The sequence below is a fragment of the Cydia pomonella genome, chromosome 2, assembly GCF_033807575.1.
Source record: "Cydia pomonella isolate Wapato2018A chromosome 2, ilCydPomo1, whole genome shotgun sequence".
In the NCBI taxonomy this organism is placed as follows: Eukaryota; Metazoa; Arthropoda; class Insecta; order Lepidoptera; family Tortricidae; genus Cydia; species Cydia pomonella.
In genome coordinates this window covers 36695855-36712752 of record NC_084704.1, presented here as the reverse complement: position 1 = coordinate 36712752, position 16898 = coordinate 36695855, and the positions used below count along the sequence as shown (strand labels likewise).

Sequence of the window (16898 nt, the reverse complement as noted above, 5' to 3'; positions counted from 1 at the left end):
ATAAAACAACGCAATAGAGCAAAAACAAGTTTTGTATGAAAAATGTAGATTCGCTGTATTTTTTAACCAACTTCAAAAAGGAGGAGGTTCTCAATTCGACTGTTTTTTTTTTGTATGTATGTTACTCGATATCTCCGAGAATCGTGAACCGGTTTCAATATTTTTTTTAATCGAACGGGTATAACCCCGAGATGGTCCCGTTGGCACCAAGTCGGGTCTGATGATGGGATCTTGGAGAAATCGAGGAACTCTTCAAATGTTATAGGTACATGTATGGCGCTATTGGTAATATTTAAAGTCGGTTTTATTTTTTTTTCAACTATGGTATCTAAAGCTATATAAACTAATTACAGGCATAGATATACCTTATCCTATTGTAAGTACATAGTTTCAGAGCAATCTAGCTAGCCGATTTAAAATGAGAACGTAACTACGTTTATTTGGAGAACCGAGCTTGCTGTGAACTCTTAAAAGTAACGTTCGGCAAACCAAATATGATTGAAATGTACCATACTTTTTTGAAAAAAAAATAATGTATTAATAGTACTGTACTTGTAATACAATCTTGTAGTACAGTCGGCATCCTAGCATAAATTTCCACTTTTCTATACCTAGAGCTATATGGAGACGTGGGTAGATACTTAAGTACGATATACGTGCTGTTGACGGACTATTAGCAACAACAGTACCGTGAGTGACCGGCATATATTACAGAGTGAGTGACCGGCATATATTACAGAGTGAGTGACCGGCATATATTACAGAGTGAGTGACCGGCATAAACTGTGAGTTCTGCTAAGACTGCTCTGCTTAAACTACTTGAGATTCAGTAATTCTGGGCATACAAGAATTCTCTTAACAATAATCCCTTTTCTTAATTGACTTATAAATAATTAAAAATAAATAAATTACCATTATAAATTACCATTTATATTGTTAATGCCTGATTATTTAATTTTAATGAACACAGCCGTATTAATTAACACCGCTCCATTTACTCCCCAAACTACCCTATTGTGACGTCATTGCGACAAGAATTCGGAGTCTTAATAGGGTTGTTTCCATCTACAAATCTTAGGGCAGAAAAGTATCCCAATAATTCTTATGGTTTATAATAACATGTTAAACTACCTTTAGTGGACCCTAAATTAGCATATTTTTGTAAATTTGAATTTAAAATATCTTTTAACACACGTCACATGACCCAAGTCGATACGACATTGAAGATTCTGATGACGTCACAATTCACGGTTTGACACTGGGCTATAACCGCGAAAATCGAAGTTCGTCATTGCGGGCATTTTTTTTCTGTCATTCTAATTACGTCTTAGTAAGAGTAAAAGAAAAGATACCCACAATATACGATTTTCGGGTTCGGAAAACCCACACGCACGCATACACGCCCACCACCTAAATGGCTATGGCTTGTGTATCAAATTTTGTACTGAGAACAGACAACTGGGGGCCTTGGTGTTACGTCTGTATGTACCTATATACTTACTTTACTCTTTGGTGTGTACATAGTTCTGTGTCATCCCGTAAACTGTGACGTCATACAATTATCAAAGAGCGTTTTGGGCGCGAAAGCATGGGTCAAAATATATTTTGTTACTTTAACATATTTAAAGCCGTTTTAGGGTAAAAGTTAAATTTAGGGCAACGTTTGGTTAATATAGAACGTATTACAAGCGTTTCAAAAAATGCTAACAACCCTATTGTATGTATCCTGGTACAGTACAGTACCAGCAGTGGTTCTATATAAATGAATCCAGCTTTACATCTATTGGTAAGTTCTTATTTCTTTGAACAGTGATCGGAATAATACAATGAATTCAATGAGTCCAATACAATGAATTCAATACTTAAGAGGTGTAAAATAATTTTTTTTTTTTTAAACGAGACACCAAACACCCTGTTTTCATGTTCTGCTTTTCACTTAACGTTCAAAACGCTTAGTGGCCCCTATTTTATTTCGATCAGTATATATAAAAGTTAGAAAAAAATGGTTGTTTCATTTTACGCCTATTTATTGTATTGAACAAAACGAGGAATGCATTGCTTTTTACCGTATTTATAACAATGTTGTTTACTTAGTACGTACGTTTCCGGGACTTCCCCGAAAAAAATGGTATCGGAAGGCAGTCTCCACTTTATGACTTTGTTCTACCAAGTTTAGGTGGGAGAATCAACTTTTTAGCGTCACTCGTTGCCATGGTTACGATTACTTGTCCAGGGGACAAAAGTTCATTGAAATACTGATTTTATGGTACTTAAATGTATTAAACTTGCGTTTTTGTGGTCGTTATAACCAATGTCCATAATGGGCCCCCTACTAAGCATGTTAATAGAACGGCATACAACGTCTCTTCAAACAAACTGTGCCACTGTTGTCCCTTGGACAACGGGACACGATAACAAAACAAAAAAGTTGATTCACCCAGGTATTTATATTCTGCCTACCGTGGTGGTTTAAAAGCAAAAAGATAAATACTATGATGTAGAGACTAGTAATCATAAACCAATATATTTAATTAAGTATGTATTTCTAATTGTATATACCAGTTTCCAACAATAGTCCGCAACAACAGCGGGGTGTTTTGCGGATTTAAATCATTGTCGTACTTTTATGTTTGATTAGGCGGGTCCACACAGAGCGAGCATACGCGCCAGTGTAGACGTGCCGCAGCCGAGGCGGCCCGCACATTTACTTCGCCCAAGCGCGACCTTGGCCGAGCCGCTCGGTGTAGGTTTTTCGGCATGCTCAAAGGCGCCTCAGACGTTTGCCGCGCGCCAGTGTAGACGTATGGTGCGCTTGGTTATTTTGTTATACTTACGCATTGTGTGGACCCGCCTATTAGAAAAAATCACCATTATGATTAGGATTCTTATTTTATGTCCAATCCAGCAAAAGGAGAGCAACCCTCAGAATAGTGCGCTGGTCACACAAACTAGTTCTTAAGTATTTCAATGTAAATGACCGAATTAATCATTCTCATCAAGACTTTAATGTATAAAATGAGGGGAGATATATCTGCTTAATATTCCAGGTTGTATTGTTTTTGCAAAGAATTTCATTTGTAATCATCAAAATATATATACGGTGTTTCACTAGGAACACAAACGATTTTGATTGTGTATTCCGTGTGTGTATTCCTGATCATATTTAAAGACTCAAATGTCCTATAAACGTTTCTAGAATTCGCCTAGTTTCAGTTAATGCCAATTGAAAAAGAAAACATTTTTATTGTTACTTAGCGCTAAACGCCTTTTCGATGGCGATGTTGCTACTATGGGACGTAGTCTAAATACTCTAAAATATCCTTATTGATAGATGTAAAAAGTGACAAATAAGTAATAACACTTTACCAAAAACTAAGGTTTTACGAAAAAAAAGTGAAAATTCATTTTAAGTGACAGGTTTATACAAGGTGCCCGTGAGCATTGCGAGAGATTTTAACGGTGCATTCCTGGTAATATTTGGAAATTAAAATGTCACATCAAATTTTCAAGATTTTAATTAATTTCAGATATAATTAAATGTTTTTGAAATCATTCTTTCGCCATAAGTCGGTACAAAACACATTTTTGACTGCGGTATTGCCACTTTGAGGTCTAGTACATACCTATTGATTGACATCGAAAAATTAAAAAAATGTATTCGAGAGGCTACCCCCAAATAAAAAAACTCTTTTTGGTTAATCTTAGGTTATGCATTTATCCATAAAAATTACGTTTTTTGTATTTTTTTTTATCGAATTTCACAAAAACTCATATAACATTTTTGCTTCTGTTGCCATCAGGAATGCACCGTTAAAATCTCTCGCAATGCTCACATTGGGCTCAATGGCTCAATGGGCACCTTGTATAATAACATTTGAATTTACAAATAAACGAAAAAAAAATTTTTTTGGCGAAATTGACCTAAATCTTTCGGGTTCCCCGTAATACATCGTGTATGTATGTATATCCAGTAGGCTTAGCACAAGTGCGCCTCGACAGTATCTCACGCAATTGTATTCATTAGAGATACCTATAGCTGCTGCTCGATACAACGTTGGCGCAACTGCGCAGTGACGCCATTTTCCATAGCGCTGACTAGACGCCGACGCTCAAAAGACCCTAGTGTGGGGTGGCCGTAAGTCTCGCACGAGGTACTGTCGCGGCGCACTTTTGCTAAGCCTACTTTAACCTTAGGTTTAGACACTTTTCTGTAGTTTAGTCCTATTTTCAAATATTTGTAATTATTTAATATTGTTAATCCAATAAACTTAAACACTTTAAACAGCAGGTTTGCAGCCGTTTCGATAGTTCTGATTTGCCCCAGTCCAATGAAAAGGTAAAGCTAATACAAATACCATACCTATAGGGAACATTACGTAAAATCTGCGTAGGGGGCACCACTAGTACACACACCGCCTTGATGCACCAATGTCATATTTATTCGTGACAAATAATCTGTGAAAACTTGTCAAAACATTGTTTAGAATAGTATACACCGTGGGTCCATATAACCTGACCGATTTTAAATGTGTATTCTTGACCGCATTTAGAGACTAGAATGTCGTACAGTTTTCTGAAATCGGTCTTGTTTTAGAGATATTGACTGTGTGGTGCGTTTTATCGCCAAGATGTAAATAGTACATTGTGCAACGAAGTGAAATTTTGGATAAGAGGGTGGTAATTCCCGACAGCCGCAGGCCGGAGGGAATTAAAGACCCGAGTTTGCAATATTCTTACCCCGGAGTTACACACAATGTTTTTCATCACACTTGCGAAGAAAAAACTAAATTTTAAGCGATATAATTCTTAAACACGGTGACATATCAAACATTCGTCCGCCATTTTGTAATTTTTTGACAGGTTAAGCATCGATGGCACGGACCTATTCGGCATTCAGCCACGATTGAGAATTATGTAAAAATATTTTAAATCAAATTAAGTAATTTTAAACATAAACAAAAATATTAAATTAAAAATGTCAGTATTTTAAAAATAAAACTCATTTATGCTACTTGGTTTGTATGTATAAGTGACATAATTTTAAAGAAAAGCTCCCTAGGGAGTTAACGCTTTTTTTTCACAATCCATAACTCCCGCGGAACAAAATAGCCCTTTGTCCTTCAGTACACCTGTATGAAATAAGATAATTTTCGAGCAAGTGTGATGAAAAATAACTAACCGAGTCGTGTGCAGAAAACACTCACATAGACACACACAATTTTTTTTTTTTGCCGAATTCGACCAAAAGTCATATAATGTTTTTTGCTGCTTATAACCTCAGGAATGCGTGGTTAAAATCTGTCGGGTTATATGGGCTCGCGGTGTATATAAGTTACTATATTGTTTACAGTTTGTGCTAGTGCTACACTCTGGCGGCAGAATATTGCAGTAATATTCCCTTGTTTCATTAGTTTTCTAAAATAATTTATTTCGTAGTTAACACATTGACAGCCCACATTGACAGCCAGCAACCCGCTGTGTCAGTTCTCTGTTCATATAAAATATATATAGGTATAAAGAGACCTCACGTGTATTTTTTCATAGTGAACGAAACTAAGAAAAAATATCAACCACATACTTTTTCTCGGTTTTGTTAAACATAAATCTTCAATTGGCACTTCAAAATAGCGTATACAATACTATTTATCTTAAAATTAGGTCGAATGAAAAACTAAAATAGCGGGAGGGGGGGGGGGGGTTTAGCCAAGAACCTCATATCACCAGGGGGGGGGGGGGTATCAAAAAAGTACCCGAAAAAACCTCGCGTGATTTGTGCACAAGCCATTGACTTGGACATTGTGAAACAGGTCCTTAGACTCAACACCAATCTAACATCTGCTATTTATACAAATATTTCCGCGTAATTTCTTTAATAACCGCTTGTGATAACTGGTATAATAGACCGAGGCGAATTGGATCAAGACAAAAACCGTTAATATTTGAAATATTGCATTGACATGAGCGTAGATTTCATCAAACGTGTCTACTCCAAGGGCACTATTCATTTATTACGTAAGATGATTTCTGCCAGATTTTGACTTCCTCCCACCCCTACGAGTATGTAAGAAAAAATAAAAATAGGCCGACCCCCTCCCCTCTGTTTAATGTTTATTAAGTAAGGATCTTCTTCCTCACGTTGTCCTAGCATTTTGCCACGGCTCATGGCAGCCTGGGGTCCGCTTGACAACGAATCCCAAGATTTGGCGTAGGCACTAGTTTTAACGAAAGCGACTGCCATCTGACCTTCCAAAACAGAGGGTCCAAACTAGGCCTTGTTGGAATTAGTCCGGTTTCCTCACGATATGTTTTCCTTCACCGAAAAGCGACTGGTAAATATGAAATGATATTTCGTACAAAGTTCCGAAAAACTTATTGGTACGAGCCGGGTTTGAACCCGCGACCTCTGGATTGCAAGTCACACGCTCTTACCGCTAGGCTACCAGCGCTTTTATTACGTATTCGACCCCCCTAAATCGCCTTACGTAATAAACTAATGGCGGCAAGCCTGTGACGCCAGCAATAAGAAATATTTTAAATAACATTAGTTTCGTTTACTTTTCGTTAGTCCGATCCGATTGGCCCTGTGGTCCGATTCCCCTCGGTCTACCCTAGACTTGTAAAATAGTGTGCTAGTGGTGCCCCCTTCCGAGTTTTGCGTTATATTTCCTATTAGTCAGTTTTTTTTATACCACGACAGCGGCAAACAAGCATACGGCCCGCCTGATGGTAAGCAGTCACCGTAGCCTACAACACCAAAGTTTCAAGGGTACCTTTGTTTTTTAGGTACTTGGCGTTTTTAATTCTGAAATTAAGAAGTGCACTGCCTTCGTTCCTACTGAACCTATGACCTGTCTATACTCCTAAGACCCTGCGTACAAATTCTTGTAAAGTCGCGATCAGATACATCGGAGCGGTCAAGGCGTTCACAAATATCTGAACACGCCTCTATTGTCAAGGCGTTAGAGTGCGCGTTCAGATATTTTTGAGCACCTCGGCCGCTCTGATATATCTGATGGCGACTGTACATATGTGATTAACAATCTATTTTTAACTTTTGATGTGTAACTAAGGGTTCCAAATTCAAAAACCAAAACGCTTTTGGGTCTCCGGATGGTATAATATTGGACTGAGCTTTAAAATGTATAAGGTGCTTTAGGGTAACTTCGAAAGCGGGGTCATTTTGAAAATCACTAATATTCACTTAACTAGAAGGACTTTGTACTGGTACAGTCAGCATCAAAAGTAGCGTATCAAACAACGCTTCAAAAGTATCTACCATTCTGTAACAGCTTAACAAAAAGTGATGGTTCTCTTTGTAGAACAAATGAGATTGTAAAAGATATACTTTTGACCGTGATTTTTAAAGATTAGTCTATTTGGAAAAGTTATCCGGATTATCAGATACTTTTGGCGCGTTGTTTCATCAGCTACTATTGATGCTGACTGTACCACAGTAAGACAGATGCCTTAATAGCCAGCCATATATCACAGTTATAATATTCAACTCTATTGATAGCTATTAAAGTTCAAATTGAAACAACCTTACTCATAAAAATATTAAGTACTCTGTTGTCGAAGTAACCCCAATGCATTTTAATAAAACACAATGTATGTATAATTTGATTTATTCCTTATAAATTATTGTATAGCTCAAAAATAAATTAAGAATCAATGACACTACGTTTTTTTTGGTTTTACTCCTGAACAGTTTCCCTGTGAATTTCTTCTTGCCGGTCTGTTTTTCGTCTTTGCCGGCGTCGGAAGGCGTGGCCTTAACGTGTAACACCGAGTATAATGTATCTGCTTCGTTTTTGTTCTCTATCACCTCAGCCAGTTGTTCCTGGTAAAGAAAAAAGTAAATCTTATACATTTAAACGAGCAATTCTTGTACATATATATATGTATATATATTTCTGTGATCTCGGAAACGGCTCTAACGATTTCGCTGAAATTTGGTATATGGGGGTTTTTGGGGGTATACATTCTATCTAGATTAGTCTTATGTTTGGGAAAACGCGTGTTTTCGAGTTTTCATGCGTTTTTCTTTCGTCGCAGAATATGGTCGCTAATTTCGTGTTGCCGGCCACTGTCCGTCTGGTCCAGCGGGTTAAGACGCGGACTGCTAAACGAGTGTTACGGGTTCGAATATCGCCCGGTGACTAACTTTTGTTTTTTTTTTTATACGTTCAAGTTTATATATAATTTTTAAATTTTTATTGTTTTAGACAAGTTTAATTTAGTAAAAAAAAATAGTTAAGATTATCACCTATACACCACCATATTACAATAAATAGTTATAACCGAGCAAAGCTCGGTCGCCCAGGTACTTAACCCTTTGAACGCCATGCCTATTTACTTATATTGCGTCGTCTTAAACATTATTGTAATGAATGCACGAAGGCTAATTTTTAATGCTCTTTAATTAAGATTAGATGATAGGAAGAAAAAAAGGTTATACACCGTGTTTTTTTTCCGTTAATTTCAAGTGTGCATTCTTGAGCTTAAATTAAGCAACTTTCTCAAAGAGAGTAATCTAATTAACTCCATTTCGGAGATAATCAATAATTTATTTTTACCTTATAAGGCCCTCACGAGCGTATACACTGGCCTTAGGGCCTGTTTACATATTGATTAGTGTTTAATACGAGTGTGTACATTTGCTACTAAACGTAAATACTTTCTCGGACGATTGATGTTCGAAATGACATTGATATGTCATAGTTTTCAATTGTTTGGTTGAATTAAATGTAATTCCCGTGTTACGACAACGCTATATGCAACATGACATTTTTATAAAAATAGAATAATAAATATTTTTCTTTCAAAATTAACTGTGCCATTTAGTTTCCTCAAACGTACTTACCCATACCCCGGAGTTAAGGGAATCCAATAAAAACACGGTGTATAATATTTTATTTTTTAGTGAGCAGGAAAGCGACTAAAGATTTTTTTTAATGTAAAAAAAAAAATGCTACTCGAGCACGTCAGTTATTCAAAAAGGTTGTAAAGTGGACTCTACAAAAGTGTCTTTTTTTAATAATCTGAGCAAAGTGAATTTGAAAATAAAGGTCGATTGTCAAAGTAAACTTTGTAGCCATAGTAAATTTACAGCCATCTTTCAACATCTGATTAAAACTTATGACGCCATATGACTTTGATCCTTATTTTTTCACTGATTTTTTTTATGATAGTGGAGGCAAACGAGCAGACGGAACACCTGATGGTAAGTGATTACCGCCGCCCATGGACACCTGCAACACCAGAGGGGTTGTAAGTGCGTTGCCAGCCTGTAAGATGCGAGTACGCTCTTTTCTTGAAGGTTTGGTCGTATCGGTCCGGAAATACCGCAGGCGACAGTTCATATAAATATGTGTTAAATATCAAAATTCGTCATTGTTTTGAGCAATGGCGCCATATCTGTTGTAGCGTTCATAGTTGACGTCGTCTGCCGTGTTGTTGCTGATCACAGCTTCGGATACGGATGTGTCTGGTAGTATGTATGTGTATGAGTACCTTATTCAAAGTTATCAGATGGTCCAGCGACTGCCCCTTGTTCATGATCCGCGCTAAGTTCTTGCTAGTGACTCCGGGCAGTTTCTGCACGAAGTCGTGTACCAGAACGTTGTAGCGCTCATAGTCGACATCGTCTGCCGTGTTGTTGCTGATCACAGCTTCAGATACGAATGTGTGTGGTATGTGTATGGTAGTATATATGTGTATGGTAGGTATATATGTGTATGACAGTACCTTATTCAAAGTTATCAGATGGTCCAGCGACTGCCCCTTGTTCATGATCCGCGCTAAGTTCTTGCTAGTGACTCCGGGCAGTTTCTGCACGAAGTCGTGTACCAGAACGTTGTAGCGCTCATAGTCGACATCGTCTGCCGTGTTGTTGCTGATCACAGCTTCAGATACGAATGTGTGTGGTATGTGTATGGTAGTATATATGTGTATGGTAGGTATATATGTGTATGACAGTACCTTATTCAAAGTTATCAGATGGTCCAGCGACTGCCCCTTGTTCATGATCCGCGCTAAGTTCTTGCTAGTGACTCCGGGCAGTTTCTGCACGAAGTCGTGTACCAGAACGTTGTAGCGTTCATAGTTGACGTCGTCTGCCGTGTTGTCCCCGCCGAACGCTATGGCCTCGGACACGGACGGGTTCTTTTTGCCTTGCTGAAAAGTTAAATTTCGATTTTAAACAAAATTGATTGAAACAAGGGTCCAAAATTTTTAATTTTTATTTATTTATTTATTTAAATGTGTCCTTGCAAATTAAACCCGCCATCTTGAAATACTCGAGCGTGACAGAACTGACAGATTATTAGACAGAAAGGTTCAGATTTATGTCCCAGTTGTGTGAAACCTTATTCTGACGATTTGAAAAAAAAAAATTAATGATAATTTTAAAAATTCTAGGCTTATATTTTTATAATGTAAACTTTTTTGTGTCTATTAAACTGCGTAAAATGCCGTCAAGTAGACCAAAATCAAGAGATACAGTTTGAACATTTCTGAATGATTTGTGCGCTTAATTTACAAATAGGAGCCAGAGAAAGCGAAAAAGTGAAAGGAAAAAAGTGCTGGGCGCACTGTATATCATAAACTATTTTTGACACTTCGGCTTGCGCAAATCGGCAATTTTTTTTATTTCTCTTCAGAGTAAAAATAAAATCGAACGCGCTCGAGCAAGTCAAGGTCGAGATTTTTTTGCAACTTTGTGACCCTGCCACTCGCTTACGGATCGCTAAAATCGTCAGATTCACTATTTAACGAGTAATTAATCCACCATATCTTAATCTGACGCGCTCGAATATTTCAAGGTGGCATTTTTTTTTTGACGGGCTATTCTGGGCTTCCGGCTCGGTTTCAAGGACTCATAATTGGTGGAGGTACTCAACAGGATGCAATCCTCCCGCCCTATCTTAATCTGACGCGCTCGAGTGACTCCAAAAATGTCTTGTGCTCCCCAACCAATAGAAGTTTTACGTTCAAAATAACACTTGCACTGGCTGTCAAAATCCCTGCCAACTTATCTTGGTCTGTCTCTATATTTAACCCATTGACCGATAAAGAAGTCACCTGATGTCGCGCGCGTATGGAAGGTAGAGGCAAGGAACAAAATCTCCATAGGCAGAACTGTTGCAAAAGTGTCCAGCTGTCAGCTATAAATAATAGTTCCAAATCTCTCCAAGTAGCGCTAGAGTAGCTACCTAGGCGTTATTGACGGAGTGAAGTGCGCTGTCTATGATTAGATTTTTTCTCAAGTATTCCAGGTATTGTAGCGCCACCTATTTATAGTTTTTTGTCGGACACTTTCTGGTATATGGAGATTTTGTTCCTTGCCTCTACCTTCCATACGCGCGCGGTTATATCCTAATATCAACCCTCGTACATTCGAACAAGGTTCACAATGACGCGCCGCACGCGTTAGGCTTGGCGTTCAAGGGGTAAAATGGTGTCTGGTGTTGAGTTTAGAATGACCTTGAGTTCATGGAAGAGCTCGGCGGTGGCGTAGGGCGACGGCGACCACACGAGCTTGAGGCGCGGGAAGTGGATGGTGAGCAGCTGCAGCTTCTGCTGGATGTCCGCGCCCGACATGTCGCTTGAACCCACGAAATGTCCCTGCGATACACATAGCATTCTGTCTGTTTGTAAATTGTACATGGTGCATGCTAATTGATATTATAAATGAAACATAATTTCGTATGCCCTTGAGTACGACGTAGTGGAACAAGCATAGTAGATTGTTAACCAAGGGTGGAAAGTGAACCATATCACCCGAGATATTTTAGTTAATTAGGATCTGTCTGAAACGGCCTTAATGTATACGCGCCTTTAAAAAATCGAAACTGAATGAATGAATGTAATGTAATGATAATATTTTAAACATTCATCGTCATTTATATTGATTTATTAAGAAATATTTCATATATTTAAATATTAAATACTAGTACATACATTTTTAATAATGCAATGCAATAAACATTTAATTTCGATAATACTTGATCTGAAAATGCGAAAGCTAATATGAGAGTTCTTAACTGAATACTATCGCATATATAGCTGTTAGCCGTTGCTCGAAGTACAAATTAAAAAAAAAAAATACTTTACACCTACTTACGGGAACCATACTTTACGGGAAATGCAATTTTCCACCCGACAATCAGCCTATGAAACGTGAACTTTCCGAATAGGAGAGATGAAAAATATATAACCATCATAACGCAGTATCATGTTGTATACACCTATGCTCGACGAATAAAGTATTTCTATTTGTTGTATTTCCACAAACAGTAAGGGCAAAAATACATTTATTGACTAAGATACGTAAAATCTAAGACGATTTCTTGCTTCGCATTTGATAGGTAGACGAGATAGCGCAGTACAGCTCCATACATTTTGCGGTAACACTGATTGTCAAAAGTTGACGTTTAGTTCAGTGACCGCAAAACATATGGCGCACCTCGACATTGGCAGAATCCACCTTGCTAAAATTGGCGACGAGTAAAAGCCATTTCGGAAAAAAAATACATGGCGCAGTAATCGCAACCTGTTTTGGATGTCAAAATAAGGAGCAAATTTTTTTTGTTCGACTTTATTAGTTATACTATTAGTTATTACTAGTGTATGTGCCTGGCTCCAGTTTTAAACCCTAAAATATTGTAAGTTTAAGCCCTAAAATATCGTAAGTTTAATTTATTTCAATAATAATTTAATATAATTTTTAGAGTAAGTCGTACTAACACTGTATGGACCAAGGTCTGAAATAAATGATTTTTATTTTTATTTTTTTATTATTTTTTTTTTTTTCTATTACAATCAGTTATCATTGTAAGGGCATGCGCGAGCAACTTTTTATGTCTCTCTTCGGATTTGAATGATACGCACACGAGAGCGACAGCAACGCAACTTTTTCTAATTTTCCGCATTAGTCAAAATGGATTTCAAACAGATGGTTGTGGTCGGTGCACTTGTCTGTGAAAACCGAAGGGGACAGCGAAACAAGTAATATTGGATACATCCATTATGGTGTAATAGACTGACACAAGGAAAATTTTATACAGGGTGACCTTAGCCATTGGACAAATCCTGAAATCCCACGTAGGATTACTTCTCAGGAATGCTCTGACATGAATATTTTTTTTAAATTAGAACAAAAGATAAAAAAAAAATTCGAACAAAAGTTATTTGCAATAATCGACAACAAAAAGAAACATACTGTGTTAAATCTTTGGCAGTGTTTTTGACAATTTGTTCGAAATATTTGATAATGATGACATTTTTCAAAAGTCAGAAGCTTATTAGTGTCATAAATAAAAATAATAATCAAAAAGGTCGAAGAAGGTTCCATACTATTCTTTTAGGATATTACCTTAGGAGCTACTAACACATACAGGCTGCTCCAAAGTAAAATATAGTAATTTGTTAATTTCTTCAAAACCGCTACACCGGCTGTTATGATACTTTGTACACTGGTTCTAAATACCCTAATGCATATGTCCATTTCGGCTGTGTCCAATGGCTAGGGACACATTGTATAATGTTTATGAAACCGGGAGCATAAAAGAAATATCCAAAAAAGACGTGCTGTCGCCGCGGCGGTTGAGTGGCAACTGGCCGGCCGGCAACTTTTTTTACGCCGTGCGCGCACTTGCACTGAAATCAATAGAGAAGGCAGTTGTGTCGCGGACTTGTCATCTAATCCGCGGACAAAAATGTGTCCCGGTCGTCGCGTCGCTACTGCGCGCACTTTCATACTAACTCATAGACTTGATGTGAGAGATAAGATAGTTGCGGAGACAACTCGTGCGCGCTAGCCCTAAGGAATAAAATCTCCATGTACCAAAAAGTGTCAGTCAAAAAACCTTAAATAGGTGGCGCTACAATACCTAGAATATTTGAGAAAAAAAAATCAAATCATAGACAGCGCACTTTACACCGTCTATAACGTCTAGGTTCTTAGCTACTCTGGAGAGTTTTGGAACTATTATTTATAGCTGTATAGACAGCTGGACATTTTTGCAACAGTTCTGCCTATGGAGATTTCATTCCTTACCTCTACCTTCCATGACTTATAGTTTATTGATAATGTAGATTACCGGTCAGGCTTATATGACTAATATAAATTAAAGGTAGATAAATATACAAGATTCAAGAATGCCTACCTGTAGATTAAAGGGCTTGTTCTGATCGAACTCGATGAGTAAGACAGGGCGCGCGTAACAGCGGCACATGTGCGTTGCCTGCGTGTACAGCCGGCCCGAGTTCAGCGAGCCGATCAGGTCGGAGATGGACTTGCGCTCCACACATGTGTCTGGGGTTAGGATGTAGTCGCCGATCTGAAGAAAATACGGACTGTCAACCGGGGGAATAAGGGATAACACCTGGAATGAGATTTAGCCGTAGATTTCTTAAACTACCTACACAAATTGTATCCTACAAAATTCTAAATTATTCTCTATCGCATGATACAATTTTTGTAGGTAAGTTTTTAAGAAATTATCACGTAATTTTAATTCCAGGTTTTAACACTAATCACTCCCGGTAACCGATATCTATTTTAACTCTCCGAGTCTCACGGAATATACAGTGTGTCCCTAGCCATTGGACAAAGCCAAAATGTACATATGCATTAGGGTAGTTAGAACCATTGTACAAAGTATCATAACAGCCGGTGTAGCGGTTTCGAAGAAATTAACAAATTACCATTTTTTACTTTGGAGCAGCCTGTATGTGTTAGTAGCTCCTAAGGTAATATCCTCAAAGAATAGTATGGAACCTTCTTCAACCTTTTTGATTATCTTTTTTATTTATGACACTAATAAGCTTCGGACTTTTGAAAAATGTCATTATTATCAAATATTTCGAACAAATTGTCAAAAACACTGCCAAAGATTAACACAGTGTGTTTCTTTTTGTTGTCGATTATCGTAAATAACTTTTGTTCGAAAAAAAATTTTTTTTATCTTTTGATCTAATTAAAAAAATATTAACGTCAGAAGTAGGGAGGATATGCCGATTCCAGCTCACTTTAGGTATTTATCTCCCCCTCCCCCCCCCCCTCACCCCCACCCCCCTCACCCCCTCACCCTCCCCCACCCCCCCACCCCCTCTCCCCCCCCCCCACCCCCTCTCCCCCCCCTCACACCCCCCCCCCAAACAAAAAGTGACGAGGTGGCCTCCAGTGGCGAAGGTCGGATTCGAACCAGCGTCTTTAGCTAACCGGGGCGTCTTTAGCCAGTTAACGTCATGAACCCCTAGGCCACCCCGTCACGGTGAAACTGGTCCTAATTTCTCGACTATATATGCAATCGTAGTGAGACTAGGCGTTATGTGAAATTCGCATGTATCGATGCCAATTTCCTATAGCTCGTTGAGCAATAATGTAAATGACTACATTTGACCTCGCTCGACAAAGATGATTCAGTTTGCACCGAAAGTTGAGGTAAGTACATATATTTATATTTTAATTATTACAAAATAATGTAGTTTCGTTTCCTGTACGATAACTTAACAAACAAATCTTTTCCTCTTTTCATATAGTTCATGAGAACCGTTTCACACGTTTCTTTACCACATGCGCCCCGCCCGCCCGTCTACACCCCACCCCTCCACTGAATTTTTCTGCTATAAAAGAGCATGTTGAACCATATTCCCACTACAGTGTCACAACGAATATTGCGTTGAAATCATGGATCCGCAAGCTTCATCACATACCAAATGTAAGTATAGTTGTATTATACTCAGATTAACATTTGAGTATTTCACCTCTGTTCTGTCTGTGTAGTTTAAATAATCTATCACTTTCGACCTATCCCCTATGTTCTCAATTAGGAATACTTGCTTACTTTTAATATAAATAATAACAATATTTTTATTATATTTTCCCCAGCCGACAACAATACCATCACCACTTGGTGCTGCCAGTGCTGGTTGTCCACCACCACAAGCGGCGGCGGCGGCGGCTGTGACGGTGGCTGTAGCAGCTCCACTTCGCAATCGTCACCCGGACCACAACCGATGGCAACAGCAAAGGCACTGTTAAAACAAGACGATGGGGACAAGGGAAAAACAAACTGCCTAGAGAGCGCTTCTGAGAGCGATACGAGCGATGAAATGAAATCTTTTTATCAAGGATGTAAAAGCAAGTGGATAAAAGCGTTCCAGAACAATACTCTGATTAATAGATGGCGCCTCCCCATGCCATTTCACACATTTAGAGCGGAAGTAGCGAGATTGTTAAAACGATTGTATATGGAAGGTCACCATGACGATTGTCATATTTACCCGTTAATTGTAATGTGGGACGATTTAAACGATGACGTAGAAGAGATAGTGGGAGATGCTCAAATCAACTATCAAGACTGGATTGCGTTATTAGGTGGCGTTACAGCGGAACTATTTTCACGCGTGGTGTTCAATACTAAATCTTTTAATTATTTAATCAATGTAATATTTTGTGTGCTAGGTCCAAACATAATAGCTTCCGGTGATTATGAATGTGAACCTAAATGTAAGAATGCTCGTACATATTAAGGTGATGATGCATTTATTCCTTGTCATTGTTTAATTTTAAATTGTTAGCTCGCTGCGAATGTAAATGTTTTAATGTACACGTATTAATAATAAATTCATATTACTGAATATAGGAATGTTTTATTGAGTGAAACCTCATTGATTTGGAGTAAATGAATATTTATTGAGTAAAATAGTTACACAATGTTATCTTTTTCTATCCAACTTTTTTCATTTAAGCCAAGCCATTTTACATACACTTTATTTCCACGACGCTTTAAAACTTTTTCCACTAGATAAATGTCATTGTGTTTAGTTTTCTGCAACTCTTGTTCATAAAAACATCCAGAGATGGGTTGGTGATTAGCGTCTTGAAGTAA

The 16898-nt window shown here is 38.0% G+C and overlaps 2 protein-coding genes across 2 annotated transcripts in view; one reads left to right on the top strand and one right to left on the bottom strand.

Moving 5' to 3' along the window:
• Nucleotides 1-7609: 7609 nt before the first annotated feature.
• Nucleotides 7610-16898, bottom strand: part of LOC133515586 (DNA repair endonuclease XPF-like) — a 47373-nt gene continuing 38084 nt past the window's right edge. The window contains exons 13-16 of the mRNA XM_061848168.1: nt 14169-14342; nt 11485-11625; nt 9514-10176; nt 7610-7840 (exon numbers count right to left, since the gene is read on the bottom strand). Of these exons, the coding sequence (XP_061704152.1) occupies nt 7625-7840; nt 9514-10176; nt 11485-11625; nt 14169-14342 (1194 nt within the window). The 3' untranslated portion in view covers nt 7610-7624. The remainder of the gene's footprint in view (nt 7841-9513; nt 10177-11484; nt 11626-14168; nt 14343-16898) is intronic.
• Nucleotides 15599-16649, top strand: LOC133515491 (uncharacterized). Its single transcript, XM_061848037.1, has 2 exons — nt 15599-15725; nt 15896-16649. Exons 1-2 carry the CDS (start codon nt 15695-15697, stop codon nt 16537-16539), a joined length of 675 nt encoding a protein of 224 aa, XP_061704021.1. The 5' UTR covers nt 15599-15694; the 3' UTR covers nt 16540-16649.

Excerpts from the sequence above, each read along its gene's own strand:
- LOC133515491 (XM_061848037.1), top strand. The coding sequence starts at position 15,695 with ATGGATCCGCAAGCTTCATCACATACCAAAT. Across the intron at positions 15,726-15,895 it reads AGCTTCATCACATACCAAAT|CCGACAACAATACCATCACC; the intron begins GTAAGTATAGTT and ends TATTTTCCCCAG.